This window comes from Eurosta solidaginis, chromosome 4, assembly GCF_040869045.1.
Source record: "Eurosta solidaginis isolate ZX-2024a chromosome 4, ASM4086904v1, whole genome shotgun sequence".
NCBI lineage: Eukaryota > Metazoa > Arthropoda > Insecta > Diptera > Tephritidae > Eurosta > Eurosta solidaginis.
The window spans coordinates 273,298,702-273,315,107 of record NC_090322.1 but is presented as its reverse complement, the minus strand read 5'-3'; the positions used below and the strand labels follow the sequence as shown (position 1 = coordinate 273,315,107).

The 16,406-nt window shown below is 37.4% G+C and overlaps 1 protein-coding gene across 7 annotated transcripts in view; it reads left to right on the top strand.

Annotated features, from left to right (window-relative positions):
- The window catches only part of Clic (chloride intracellular channel protein 5), a 52,636-nt gene extending 37,136 nt beyond the window's left edge, over positions 1–15,500 (top strand). For 4 of the 7 annotated variants that reach the window (XM_067786232.1, XM_067786231.1, XM_067786229.1 and 1 more), the window contains exon 3: positions 10,381–12,268. In XM_067786232.1, coding sequence (XP_067642333.1) covers positions 10,381–11,826 — 1,446 coding nt within the window. In that variant the 3' untranslated portion in view covers positions 11,827–12,268. The other 3 variants (XM_067786236.1, XM_067786235.1, XM_067786233.1) reach the window with 2 other exon arrangements.
- The last annotated feature ends 906 nt before the right edge of the window (positions 15,501–16,406 follow it).

Here is a 16,406-nt window from a genome sequence, read left to right as displayed (position 1 = left end):
TGGAGTTCGAGGACTTAGATTGTAACAAATTGTCAGGAAAGAGTCCATGTAAGAGAAATAATAGCCAATTAATTAATGTATGAGAAATAATAGGCAATTAAGACTAAAAACTTGAAAATAAAATAATTTAAAAAAATGTTTAAGCTAAACGGTTTTATTGAAAACAATACTTACATGAAGTAATAATAATACTAAAAGGTAGAAAATAATTAGGTAGGTCCTAGGTACTAGTTATCACACTCCTCATCAATCTAGGGCGTTGATCAGACAATTAAATAAAAGCGTTGGAAGCGTCAAATTTCTAAAAATGTGAGGCATAGCATAACCTTATTAAGGTTCAGTTGGTCTTACGTATGACTATCAATAGTTATCGCTTGAGTGAAATGGTTTTCAGTCACTGTTCGTAACACGTTATACGGCACGGCCCTGGTTTTTCTAATTGAAATAAATAATAGTTTTTAAGAAACTAAAAACTATTTGATTATTCTGTTAATAACTTTAAGGCTCACTTTCAGAACGGCAGGCCGTTATTTTGGCTGAGAGTCAATTGAAAAAAATGTATGAGTTCAACCTCTCATGTCAGGCTAGCTCTGAGTTCATCCAGAATTTTATTTTGAGTAAATTATTTATGGTTACCTATTCCATCTTCTACTAATGTAACATAATATCTTTTTGATAAAAAATTTCTAATTTTTAGTTCGGTTAGTTATAAAAGCGTAGCTTTTTAGTTTTTCAAACTATTAAATATTTTTAAATTTTTTAGTTCGATGTATTTTGTTTGTAGTTTTCCATGTTTTCGAGTACGTTCAAACGTCGGATATTTGCTTGTACGTGAAGGACTGTGACTATTTCACTGATTGATGAAATGAAATTTGACTGCGATGGGAAATCGACTTAAAAAAAATATTTGCTTTGTTTTTTTTGTTGGTCATGAAAAAAACCTTAAAAATCAAAGTCGAAAAAAATAAAAAATAAAAATGAAACTTCGCAGGCTCGAAAATTATTATTTTTTGGATATGCGTAGTGGAACTTTTTTTCCTGAGCTCAAATCCTGTCGAAAAATCGATGGCGCGATATCTGTTAATAAATCGACCCAGTCTAATGTATATACTAGCGTCATCGTCAAATGTTTTACAACTTATTATTATTAAAGTATTACAACTTTTAATGCGCAGCGGTGGAACGTAAGGGGATGAAGTGCGTGTATAGCGTAGCATAGTCAACTCGACTATTTTACATACAATTTGACACCCATATTCTCTTTCATCCAATATAGCGGACCTGTGCCATAGTGGGAGAAGCATCGCCATACATTGATTTTGCCACCTTCATGTTTTATCCTTAGGAATGCTTATATGGGATCAGAAAAAGCACTCTGGCCCTTGTACATGCTCTCGGCGCCCTCTCGAACCAAATAGAACGACTTTGGCTTCATCGGACCACAAAATGTTGTTCCAATTTCGACTGGCCTTTAGCACAGTGTTTAGCACGGCACATTTTTGAAAATTATTGTCTCAAAACTTACAACTACCGATTGTACCACTTGAAATTAATAACAATTTTCACGCTTCATTCCAATCACTTCGAACGAGTACTTCGTTTGTACTGCTATTTTTAATCACAGAAAAAAACAACTGCGAGGTAACGGGACTTCATAAATGTGGCAACTGTATCGTAAACTTATTTAAATGCAGAGTGGTAGTATTTGGGCCTATGTTCTGGTGTACACAAATTTAAATAACAAGTGCTATTTAAGTGTAAAAAAAACTATGACAACAATTTTCATAGGTCACCGCTATTATTTCGAAAAGTTCTACTTCATTATATCAAAATTATCCTTATCGAATAAGATTTTAATTGATCCATGCCCATCCATCCATTAAAAGGACTACTTGAGTAAAATTGAGGTATCTTTACGAAATTCGGTATACTGGCTTATCTCGACTCAGAATAGAATCAAAATCGAAAATTCCGAAAAACGGAAAAAATGGAATGGGCGTGGCACCGCCCACATTTAGTTGGGGAAAATTTAAAAGTTTTGCCAGCCATAAATCAAAAGCCATCGAAGACTTTGAATGGAGGTTGTCCTTGTCTTTATGTAAACACCTTGGAAATTTAACAAAATCGGTTGGCCACCATGCCCACTTTAAAAAAATTATTTTCGGAGTCGAATGCTAACAAAAAATTTAACGTTCTTGCGGTATAAGACAAAATTATACTGATACTTTACCTCAGAAGTGATATGCTCTAGCAAGTACGAAAATTTAAACTAGAATAATTAGGTAGGTCCTAGGTACTAGTCATCACACTCCTCATCAATCTAGGGCGTTGATCAGACAATTAAATAAAAACGTTGGGCCCGTGAAATTTCTAAAAATGTGAGGCGTAGCATAACCTGATTAGGGTTCAGTTGGTCTTATGTATGATTATCAATAGAAATTTGACGCTTCCAACGCTTTTATTTAATTGTCTGATCAACGCCCTAGATTGATGAGGAGTGTGATAACTAGTACCTAGGGCCTACCTAATTATTTTCTAGCTTTTAGTATTATTATTACTTCATGTAAGTATTGTTTTCAATAAAACTGTTTAACTTAAACTTTTTTTAAATTATTTTATTTTCAAGTTTTTATTCTTTATTTAATTGCCTATTATTTCTTATTCTATTTAGTTCATTTAGTGACTCATTATTACAAAGACTTTTTCCTGACAATTTGTTACAATATAAGTCTTCAATACATAATCCTTCCAAAGACTTTACTCGACTCTGCGCCACATATGCTTGTCCTAGAGGCACTGGAATTCAGTTTGATTTGAGCTATCAAGCAGTTATTGATTAAGCACGCAATCTGTCGGGCAATAGTACAATTTCATTTGAGATATCAATCAGTTTGGTTGTTAAGCAAGCTAGTTGCAAAGTATTAGTGTTATTGTGAAGTACTTTAATAAAGGCCATTTTTCCATTATTCAATATTGGAGTTATTTATTCAACAGTTTAGTGATTCGAACTTAGCAGAAGGGCAAATAAGAGGATTTGCAAGTAAATTCGTTACAATTGGTGTCAGAAGAGGAATTGTTGAATAAATTCCAGAGGACAACAAGGACATGGCAAAGTTCAGTGAATTGAAGATCCAGCAACTGAAGAAGGAGTTGGAGAACCGTGGATTGAATACAACCGGCAATAAAGTCGAACTTCAGGCAAGACTGCGAGAGGCAATGGAAGCAGAAGGAATTGATGTGGACGAGTATGTCTTTTATCCTGATGGGGACGAGACAACAACAAAAATTGAAGAGAAAAACGAAACATCGCAGACAGTTACGAGCACAGACTTGAACATGATTTTGGCTGCAATATCTGCTCAAACATCGACAATGTCATCTCAACTAGAAGAACAGAAAACGTATATGTCATCACAGATGGAATCCCAAGAGACATGAATAACATCGAAGATTGAAGCACAAGAAACGCGTATGTCAGAAATGTCGACACAGATTACATCCAAGATGGAAACTCAACTGGAAGTACAGAAGACATATATGGCATCCCAACTGGAATCGCAGGAGACACGCATAACATCCAAGATGGAAGAACAAGAGGAGCGCTTATCATTGCAGGTGGCACAAATGTCTTCACAGTTAGAAGCACAGGAAGCAAGGGTAACATCAAAGCTGGAAGCACAGGATGCAAAAATCGCTCAATTTCAGGCAGAAGTCGATGATTTGAAGGGTCGTATGGAGGAGTTACAAATAAATCGCCCAGCTGTTTCAGCGAGTAATCCAAAGGTAAAAACATCATCCTTTGAGGGGTCTGTTCCTTTCCAGGTCTTTAAGCTACAGTTTGAGAAGACCGCAACAGTGAACAACTGGAATGCTGAAGATAAAGTTGCTGCACTCTTCGTAGCATTGAAAGGACCAGCTGCCGAAATCTTACAGACTATTCCAGAGCACGAACGGAACAGTTATGACGCATTGATGGCTGCTGTAGAACGACGTTATGGAAGCGAGCATAGAAAACGATATTCCAAATTGAGTTGCAAAACCGTCACCAACGAGCGAATGAGACTTTGCAGGAGTTTGCCTCGGATGTTGAAAGGTTGGCACATTTGGCAAATGCGGGCGCACCCGTGGAGTACACCGAGAGGGTAAAAATCCAGAGTTTTATAAATGGCATACGGGACGTAGAAACGAAGCGAGCGACATATACAAACCCAAAACCCACATTCGCAGAAACGGTATCCCATGCACTGACTCAAGAAACAGCATTGCTTCTGTGTAAGCCAGTTTTCAAAGCACGCCGTGTGGAGGTAGAAAGGCCAGAGTGGGTAGACGCAATATTGGAGGCGCTGAAAGGATCTCAAAAGCGGAATGAAAAAGTTATCAAATGCTTCAAATGCGGGAAGCCCGGTCACATTGCACGTCATTGCGATCCTGGTCCTGGTAGTTCCAACTTTGGTGTCCGTAAACGCAAAGCTGGAGAAGATGAGCAAGAGCGTGCCAGATGGAAAAATCGAGAGCTAGCTCCAGCTATTGAATATCCTGTGATATCTATGTCGCAAATTGGAAGGAAATCAAGCAGTCTTACCGTCAGAGGGAATGTGGATGGCAAGGAGCGTGTACTGACTGTAGATACGGGCGCATCTCATTCCTTGATCCGATCTGACTTGGTCAACAGGAGAGTAAAGCCGTTACCTGGAGCAAGGTTGCGTACGGTCACTGGCGAGTATAACCAAGTCCAGGGAGAAGTGATATGTGAAGTCTTGATTGGAAAGGTCACGGTTCTACACAAATTCGTTGTGGCGAAGATCGTTGAGGAAGTCATATTGGGAGTGGACTTCTTTGTTGACCATGACATCAAGAGCGATATGCAGAGAAGGGTGATGCGTTATGAGAACCAGGATATACCACTTAACTTCAAGTTGGAGAAAGGGTTCAGTAGTAATCGAGTAATGGTGGAGAAGACTCGACAAAGGCCACGAAAGTCAAAAGAAAAGGGTGATGGATCGAATGGGCCAAATAAAGCGAAATTAAAAGTACCTGTGAGAAAAAGACAAACATCGACATCGACAACCCCTAATGGACGCACTAAAACGACTGAAAGAATTTTTCAGAAAGAATGCAAGGGTGGTTTCAAGCCAGCGCGCACTACTGTTGTGAAACGTCCAGACGATAATGATGATGCAAAGTCAATCTGTCAAGTGCAAGCTCTGCGAAGAAGTTCATTGGCCAAACAACAAAGTGCAAGGGAACGATCAAGAAAAATGAGTAGTAAGATGAAACGCAGGTACAATGAGAACAAAAATTCGGAAGGTTTCTTGGAGGGAGATTTGGTACTGTTAAACAACCCTCACCGGCGGAAAGGTGTTCCAGCCAAATTTCGGTGCAGTTGGGAAGGCCCGTACAAAGTTCTGAAGAAGATCAGTGATACCATCTACCGCATACAAACCACTGGGAAACCACGGATTAGAAGAGTGGTACATTTGGAGATGCTAGCGGCGTTTAGATCGGGAGATTTGTCTGATCGGGACGATCAGACTTAGGTGGAGGGCAGTGTTACGAATATTAGCAAAACTAAGGGGTGCTGCTATCTCTAAGCCGATGCTAAACAGTGATATCATGCACATCCATAGATCAATCATTATGTATCTACATAAACGAAACAATAATTGCGTCTACACATATGTACCATGTACGTATACGAGCAGCGGAGAATCAATGCACAAACACATGCATATATCTGAGATACTCCTGAAAGTATGCAATGAGAAAAGCTATAAAATCGTGCAATTGCAGTTACAGCTGAGAAATTTGAGAGCTGATGGCAACTAGTAGATTCTGGAAATGGAAGCGCCTAGAAGATGCGAACGTTGAAATCAGAGAGTATAAAAGGCAGCAAATGTAGAGGCGCTGAAATTCAGTTTGATTTGAGCTATCAAGCAGTTATTGATTAAGCACGCAATCTGTAGGGCAATAGTAGAATTTCATTTGAGCTATCAATCCGTTTGGTTGTTAAGCAAGCTAGTTGCAAAGTATAAATGTTATTGTGAAGGACTTTAATAAAGGCCATTTTTCCATTATTCAATATTGGAGTTATTTATTCAACAGTTTAGTGATTCGAACTTAGCAGAAGGGCAAATAAGAGGATTTGCAAGTAAATTCGTTACAATACGTATGTCTTTTATTTAATTGGACAATTTTTAATTTTAGTTTCTTAATCCCTGAACAAATCCGCGGTGAGGGTACTTACAGGTGTCATCAAAGATCATTATGCTATCACACCAATGCTCCGACGATGGTGAATACCAACAAGCTCCCTCTGCAGAAGCTGTCAGGATGAGGAGGAGTCGATCTACCACTTTCTCTACCGATGTCCCGAGATTTCTGGGTGCACAGTTCTTCGACAGCCTCGCAGAGGTTGGGCAGGCCGACGTCTCACTTCTTCTTGGGTTCATCAGGAAAAGCAAGTGGTTCGTTGAGGACCACTAGGAGGTAATGCGGTTAAAAGAATGTACCGCCACCCTGGCCTTACTGAGCGTACTCACAATGGACAAAAATGTCTCCGAGTGGTAGTGTGGATAATACCCACGCACACCCCCTTAACCTAACCTAATCACGGTTACGTACTTATGAATTTCGCAAATATCGCAAGATTTAAAGGGTGTATTGCCAATTTACGTTAGGTTAAACTGGCCGGTCCGTGAGGACCTATGTTATAAAATAACTCCGTCCTCTTGGCAAATACTAGAAGATTTCTAGGACCTATGCCGCTTGCTGCTTCTAGATCTGATAGCTCACAAAGTTGGAGTCTTAGCCTGGCGAGCTCAGAACACGAGCAGAAAATGAACTCGATCGCTTCCTCCTCCAACCCGCACTTCCTTCATCTGCTACCAGTGACTAGGCCTCATTTGAGGGCATGTGACGCCAGAAGGCAGAGTCCAGTCGTAATACTCTTCATGCGCCTACAGTCATCTCTTTTTAATGTTATAAGTAACTTTTTTTAGTCCCACCATATTGACACTTTGCAGATTCGCGGTTGGGTACACGCCTTTCCTGCTTGCTACGGTGCAAGCATTGATGTATGCTCTCTTCCCATAGATGCTGTGCTATTCGAGATTATTGCCTTAATTGCTGCTGTCCTGTCAATATAAAAGTTGACGGTGCCGCGGTTTAAGCCAATTTTTCTATTGTTTCCAATGCTTTGCTTACGGCTACTACTTCCGTCTGAAAAACAATACAGTGATCTGAAAGCTTACAGTATTTGAGTCCTTATCGCGTTATACTATCACGTATCGAAAGGCATTTTTCATCGAACTATTAATATGAATCTGCCAAAAGAGTCGTAAAAATGACAAGTTATGGATCTTATGAGTACTGGCAGCACCCATTTCACATATTTCCGAACCAAATTAGCAATTTGAGCACCGTTGCGCCAACTATCCACCTCTATTGTGGCTCTAAGAGCCCTTTCGAAGGGCCGGTACGAAATAACGTAGTCTGTTCGTCCAGTATTTCACGACGCTGTACCACTATGGCCGTATGTTCTTCGCCACCAGATCTGCAGATGGAAAGTACAGAATGTCATATGTTTTTTCAATTAGAAGAAAGTTTTTCTAAGCGGGGTCACCCCTCCGTAAGCACTCCGATTGCATTTCTGCCATGAAAAGCTTCTCAGTGAAAACTCATCTGCCTTGCAGATGCCGTTCGGAGTCGGCTTAAAACATGCAGCCCCGGCCCGCCAATTTGTAGAAAAATTAAAAGGGGCACGACGCAAATTGGAACAGTAACCCTGCCTAAAATCTTTTCGGAGGTTATTCGCGCTTTACATAGACCTACATAGTATAGGATAGGTTTTACCATCGCTGAAAATTCCCAGTAAGAGAGAGCATTTGATACAGTCAACCAAGGCATGTTACTGCAAGACTTGAAAGGGTCCTCCCTTCCTCCAAGTCTCAAACGGTGGACCGCAAATTATCTGTCTGCTCGGCAGCCAAAGGTGCCGTTCAGGAACGTAACATCTAAAGTCAGAATAACTAAGCAAGGAGTACCACAGGGTGGTGTCCTATCCCAGCTTTCGTTTAACTTCTACATATCGAAGCTCTCTTCGCCACCAGAAGAAGTCACCATTGTATCCTACCATTGTACGCTACCGACTGTGTTACACCCATAAAAAAACAAGGTGTGACGTTCGATCAGGATCTACATTTTGGCGAGCATGCAACCGCAATTGCACCTAAAACCCAGAGCCGTAATAAATCCCTCTTATCTCTTGCCGGCAACACTTGGGGTAAAGGCGAAGACACGCTCATTACCACTTACAAAGCAATTGGCCGGTCGCTTACATGCTACGCGTCTCCGATATGGTCACCAAGTCTAAATATTACTCACTGGAAGAAAATACTGGCCTGCCCTACAGACAGCTCTCAAAATCGCTACGGAACCCCATTCTTAAAAATAAATACCCTGATCTCGCAGAAGGGGAAAGCATTCATCCTAGGGAGACGCGCGTCACTCTAGCTCAACTTCGATCTGGATACTGTAACAGTTAAACTCTTGCCTTAGTCTCAAACACCCGCCTCACTCTGGTCCACCCTTGTTGAAACAACAAGTTTCCTTGGGCTCGCGTTAGAGGATATTGATGACAAGATGGTTTTGATTGATTGGATGGGGGAAGAACTGCTGCAACAACATCAGAGAGAGGGCGATAGACCCCACCACACCCCAGCATTCTTTAACATGTACAAAGTGCCGTCGCGGCCTTCGTTACTCTCTTCTCCACGTTGAGGTCCTATGACAACTTAATTTCTTGAATGACTCCTAGATATTTTGTTCAAGGTTTCTCCTGAAGGGTAACGCCTCCAAGCTAAGGCCTAGTCCAATTTGGGACCTTATACCTCTTAGTAAGCAGTGTTTTGGCAAATCTGACTAAAAGCTAGTGCCAGTGTTATCCTTGAAAAAAAAAACTTTTTGGTGACTATCTATAATTATGAAATATATTGTATGTAAAGCAACACAACTGTTCGTTATTATCTATTCATTACCTTCTCTTTCCTTTGCACAATTTCTATTATAGTCGAAGAGCCCGTGACGGCCAGACGTTTGTCATTTTATAAAAGTTGAAATTTCGTCTGTGCATACTTCCAACTGAAGCAGGATCGTTGGTGTATTATAACACTTGAGACATGGTGCCTTTTAACAGATATCGTGCAAAAAATGTTGCAGAAAAATGGACCTTTCTTTCGTCATTTTATAAAGACTGATTTTCATATATGGTCTTCGTCACGATATAAGAAGCCACTAGCCTCATTTCTAGATACTTTCCATAGTGGCTTTGATTAGCCAGACACTTTTAATCCTTCTAAACTTCAAAGAACATCGAAGCAATTTTATACTGAAATTCGAATACAAAATCTTTAAAAAAACTTTTGAAATTTTGTTTGCCGTAAAAAACTCAGCTTATGAAAAAGTATTTAGCTTTATGAAAAAGTACAGTTTTGCATTATAAAAAGTGTCTGGCTGGACAAAGCCACTATGGAAAGTGTCTGGCAATGAGGCTAGTGGCTTCTTATATCGTGACGAAGACCATATATGAAAATCAGTCTTTATAAAATGACGAAAGAAAGGTCCATTTTTCTGCTAAAATTTTTGCACGATATCTGTTAAAAGCCACCATGAGTCAAGTTTTATAATAGACGAACGATGCTGCTCCAGTTGAAGTATGCACTGACGAAATTTCAACTTTTATAAAATGAAAAAGGTCTGGTCGTCACGGGCTCTTACTCTATTAGTTGTATAGCATATTTTACGGATTTGTTTGGGATGTCTTATTTCATTTTTGTTTACATTAAATACATATGTATGTACAAACATGATGGAACATACTCTAGTGCAGATAGTGCAATAAAATGAAAAAGAATTTGACGTACCTACAGAAATTGAAGATCACCTTTGTGTTTTGAACAATGACGTACAGACGAGCGGTATTTTCACAAAAAGGATACTAAAAAATAAAATAAATGATTGCACACTTAAATTAGAATCCATCGGTTTTTTGAAATATTTAGGTTAGTGGTATATAATGAACGAAGAGAGAAAGGCTGTTAACAAAAACGATAAGTGAAAGTGAGCAAGCAAGAATGTGCGTCGCTTCAGCTGCTTTTAGGAGCGCTGCGCCGCACCGCTTTAAATATATATTTATAGAATAATTTTAACAAATGTGGCTGCACAATTTGTAATTTGTCTGTACCTACTACTAGATTGCAAACGAATGAGCGTGCTCGATGAGAATTCAGTATAGAAAATAAACTCAAAGCTATCATATTGAATTGTGATGTGTGTGTTCACCACCTAATAGTCTGCTTTCATTATCCCTCTGCCCCATTTTAGGAAGAATTTATGCTTGTTAATGAATTTCTGGATAATACGAATGACAACAATATCAACAACATATCTGTCGGTGAATTATATAATTATATAGATGAAAAAGAGAATATTGTGGAAACAAATGAATTATTAAAACCAAAATTACAACAACAACAAAATATGAAGGAATATAGATTAACAAACATTGAAGAAAATTATTTAGCACCACGTAAAGATCATCTCGTACAAAATCAACAGAATGTAGCAACGGCAACAATAACACCAAAGGATCATCACATTCTTACGCTCACACATTTTGACAGTCAACATTTTCATTTCGATTTTGTATCACCGAAAAAATGTGAAACAGCCACAATTACAGATCTTACACCGTCTATGCACCTACAGCCTCAACAGAATCTGCTATGTTCTAACTCCACTATTGGAACTATAAATGAAAACGCATCTATAAATCAGGCTAATAATGTGTCACTTTTCGATGTACCAATAACAGAAGAAGTAGCAAATAAAGATGCATATACAATACCTAATAATCCAGATGGAAGTTTAAATTTCGCCGCAATGGTTGCAGAGGCATGCGAAGGTCTGTTTGATGAAATTGAAAAAGATTTGCGATCATGCGAAACAGATGGTGATAACAACAGTTGTCAAGATATTGAATCGACTGAGTCGACATCCGATACTAGCATTTGTAGTGCAACAACCACAGCATCATCAAAACGTCGTAAGAAGCGATCACATAACTCGGATGCAGTTAAATTAGCTACAAATGCTGTTGTGGTAGGTGGAATGAGCTTGGGTGAGGCGGCAAAACGTTTTAGTGTGGTACGTTCTACGGTGTCATCACGTGTGGTAAAACATCCGAAATATAAGAGACGAAAACAAAACAAAGAATTAGATGAGCTTATACGCAGTAAAATTAAGGCAGGTCTACAAATATCGGAAATTGCACGTTCATTGCATGTACCTAAATCGACTGTACATTTACATAAAACACGATTAAAGAATAGCGGCGAATTGCCACCAATATGGATTAGATGCGGCAACAAGGATATAGTTGATCATGGGGTGCAAGATCGTTTAATACAAGCATATCGTGGACATATCGTCAATGGAATGTCAGTACGATTTGCTGCTGAATTCTATTCTCTACCCATCACAACTTTATGGCGTTATATAAAGCGAAGAAAAAGTTTAGCAGCAACAAATAGCACCGTTGATGATTTTAGTAATAAATCCGCCTTAGATGAATCTGCAAATCATGCCATAGATAATAATGTTCTAAATGCTGAACAATTTTTCAAAGACTTGAACATTGCTGGGACTGCGAATAATAAAGAAGGCAATTTAGAATGTGCCTCAGTTGCATGGAGCACAGATTTAGTGAATTTGACTGAAAAAGAAGAAGAAATTATTGAACAAACTTTAATAAATGCACTTTTAGAATAAAAAAATTGAGTATAATAATTTTTGTTTATGTAAAACTATTATTTTTTACTTTGATCTCAATAATTGAATGAAAGGCGCTTACATATTTATTAAAGATTTCCAATTATTTAAAGATATTAAAGAATATTATTTAAAGATTTCCAATAAAACACCATAGAACCATCAAAGTTTGAGTACCGATTTTACTTATCAAAAATGTAGATGCGTGTTGTTAGCGTACATTTTCAAATGCATTTGTTGTTTGGAAAGTTAAGATAAGCTTCAAAAATGCTTGAAATGCTATCCTCATAAATACGTAAGAGAATCAGGATGACTTATTCATTACAAATATTTTCTTAAAACAAGTATTTGGCTAATACATACATACAAGCAAACATATGTACATTGGGTGACAACATTTTGTTTGTAACGTACTAATTCGTATACGTCATGTAATTCGATTTATATTACAGGCCTCAACAATTGACGGCAGGCGTAAAGGTGCTTGCCTCTTTTGCCAGGAATATTTTATGGATCTGTATCTGTTGGCCGAGTTAAAAACTATAAGTTTAAAGGTACATTTGTATATCTGTTCATATATGTGTATATCTTGTAAAATGTATATATTCCCTAAATACGTAGGTCACAACGGTCGATATGCAAAAGCCTCCACCAGATTTTCGTACCAATTTTGAGGCCACACATCCACCTATTTTAATTGATAATGGCTTGGCAATACTTGAAAATGACAAAATTGAAAGACATATCATGAAGAATATACCAGGTGGTTATAACTTATTTGTACAGGTAAATCATTTGAATTTAGGCTTTTGTCAGTTTTTTGGATTTGTAATTTTTATTTTGTTTAGGATAAGGAAGTAGCAACATTGATTGAAAATTTGTATGTCAAGCTCAAGTTGATGTTGGTCAAAAAAGATGAAGCCAAAAACAATGCTCTTTTGAGTCACTTAAGGAAAATCAATGATCATTTGGCTAATCGGAATACGCGTTTTTTAACTGGCGATACAATGTGTTGCTTCGATTGTGAGCTGATGCCTCGTTTACAACATATCCGCGTTGCCGGAAAATATTTTGTGGACTTTGAAATACCAGTTAGTAAAATAAGGCTCACTTGCAAAACGGCAAGTTATCTTTTTAACTCAGAGTTAACTTGACATGAGGGGTTAAAGTCATACATTTTTGACAAATTTTCAAAATTAACTCTGAGCTTACAAAATAACTTGCCGTTCTGCAAGTGAGCCTAATACAAAATTTGTCTTAAGTGAGGAGCGCGCCGAATAACGGTCCTGGCGTTTTTACCCCGTTTGTTGATATTGAAATGAATAGTAATCACTTTTCGATCCCCTAAAGAGTTTGAACTTAACGTCGAACTACTGATCATAAATTGTTAACACTACATTAACTCAACCCCAAAAAAAAGTTTGTATTCAATTTAAAATTGAGATGTATTGAAGTGCTAACTTTTTATCAAATCGTTGGTTTTCAAATGTATTTTAAATAGTATTGATTCTTTGTTTGTTCTTCTTTTCCCTTCTTCCAAACGTCTCGTGAAATCCGAAAGACAGGGCTGAGAGAATAGAAAATAGGTTATGGTGGTATTGCATATTTCATTCAACAATGCGTTATGTTGTTGTGGTAACCGCAAAAATACTTCCGGAATGTTTACGCATTGCGACATATTCGCACCACATGTTTAATGACTACCTCCGAACTGGTTCTAATCGAATGCAGAGCGGGACAGTTGGTAGCCACACTTGTACCAATGGCGCTATATGTATTTAAGTTAATTAACCAAAGGCGGCCCAGTGGGCTAGGGGCTTAGAATATACCTGCGGCAGATATGCCTGTCATAAGATGCGAATAAATACCAAATTGATTCAAGGGGCTATGTAGCGTAACCCTATAAAGGGGTTGCCAACGCAATTTATAGCTTTTGCAGCCCAAGTGTCAACCTCACCCACTCGTGGCGAATACTGTTTCTTCAGCAGCCGTGGCTCAGGCGACCCCAAGTTCCTCATGGATCTAGGGGGTGGGATAGCAGAACGGCCTAGAAGGTTCCATGTGGTCATACTAAATCGTTCCCGAGATGGTCGGGCTAGTGCCTTAATGGTGATTGTTACCGGAACGTACCGGATCTATATCCGGCAAAGGTCCATCAACATCGATAACACAACTTTCGGGGAGTGACCTTATCGCTACAACAACAACAACTACAAAAAGTTCTGCAAAGGGGGACAAGTGACATTTAGGACGTCACAATATTAAGAGTCAATTGAAAGCAATGCGAGGGGACAGAGCTAGAACAGATACCGACCTAACGAGATAGTTGGCTTTCGCTGCAAGGCCCGTACTGAAGCATTGGGAAGGTGAAAAAATAATTAGGAAACAAAGGGATAGTTTTATTCGGCGCAATATTACATGTTATAAAAGTAAGGTTAGATAAATCAAACTATTTACAACCTTTAGACCCATTTTACTGCTTTGTGGCGTTATATGTATCACATGTACCAATTGGATGCCTTTACACAGTCATGCCCCGCTGACCAGGATATCATCAATCATTATAAATTGCAGCAGGTAAGTTATGATTTTAATATATCAAATCATGTTATTTGCTTACCCAATTTTGTATCACATTTATAAAGATGCTAAAAATGAAAAAACACGAGGAGCTCGAAACTCCAACGTTTACTACATCCATTCCAATCGATATACCCGAGTAATAGGTATACAGTATATATGTGGTGAAGTATGCAAGGAATAAGGCGAAAAGTTATTTTGCGATCGGAGCATCTTAACCCGTTAAGCGTTAGAAAACCACTTATTTGCTTTCAAAAAGTATTCCAGGATATACATACTACGTATACAAATACCCATATATAAAATAAAAACAAAAACACAAGTATTTTTCCGTTATTAAAAATATGATCGAAGCTAAAACGGGACCATGGTATGTACATACATACATATGTATGTTGCTTTTGATTTATATTTATGAAGTATGTAAATTTATGTTGATTTTTTTTTTTTTTTTCTTTTAATTGGCAATATACACTTCATTTGTATCACTTTTGATCAATAAGCATAGGTATATTTGAAAATATACATATATACACTAAGTGCGATTATTATTTTTTATTTAAGTTTGATTCTATTGCCAATTCTAATATTTGATTTGAACGCATTCAGGATAAAAAACCTAAACGCTGAAATGAGCTAACCTCCTATGTACCGCGATTTTTTTTACATTTTACGTGGTGCCGTTAACGCGTTTAGATGAATTATCATTATTTTTTTTTAAATACTTTTAATATTTATGCTAAGTAATTGACAAATTTAAATATTAACAAATGCAAGCTACGATTGACCAAAATGATACGGTCCTGACAGATTATTATTATTAAAAATAATTGTTGCATGCCATTAATATTGAAAATTAAATAATTTATGGTACAATATGTAGAGTTCTAAATTTCCAAAACATATATGTAATAAAAAATTTGGAGTTTAGAATAAAAACTTATCCACCAGCTTATAACATTCTTTATATGCTTTTTTTTAGCTAAACTTATGCATACTAAATACATACTTAAAAAAATAGGGTACAATTGTTTTGTATATACAGATTATTCATATATTCATCAAAATAAATTTCGTACGTATATTTGATACAACCTGATAGTTTTCTTTAAGAATTATTCAACTCAGACCCCTAACTCGAAAAAATCATTATATCTTTCATATAATTGGAATGGTATATTAAGTTTATCACGAATCTCAAAATTGTATGTCCTTCAATAAGAAGAAGAGATAGACCCACCAATAAGTATCTGAATTAATCAGGTTGACAATCTGGTTTGATTTAGCCATGTCCATCTATCTGTTTGAACCCAAACTAGTTCCTTGTTGGGATGTCTTGATAGTTATCCGATTAGACATTAAATTGTAATAATTAAGCGGAGATTGCCTTCAATGTATGAAATCATTTATTTGAAGCATATGTATGTATGTAATACTCCCCTATATTGCTAGCATGATGGAACTATAAGAAGGTAAAACCCATGATACAAAAAATGGAGGTAGTTCCATTTAGTGTAACGTTAGCCACTTGACTTTTGCGGGGCCAATGACAATTTCACCAAAAACAAGCTACCAAATTGAAAAATGTTGCGAATTTTTCAAATTTTTTTTTTCTTTTAAAGTTATTTTAAATAAAAAAGAAAAAACAATGAACCCCATGCTTTGGAAATATTTTAATACGAAATATCAGCCTAGAAAAGAAGGTTTTTAATAAGTTTTTCGAACTCCCGAAAATTGTTTTGGTGGAAGAAACATGGATCGAAGTATGCAAAGCAAGGGAATATAGCCTTCTTAAGTGTTCGTACGTTTGCTCAGAACATTTACGTTTATCAATTGCTTGCTCAAAGGAGGTCCTTGTAAACCGACAGCGCAATTTCTTGATAAATTGACTACAAGTCCACATTTTTTATTTATTGTATAATTTTGGAGGGAATTGTGAAACCATTTTTTAGGGAGAACATTATCCTGTAGCTCTGCAGGTTAACCACTAGTTATGAGAG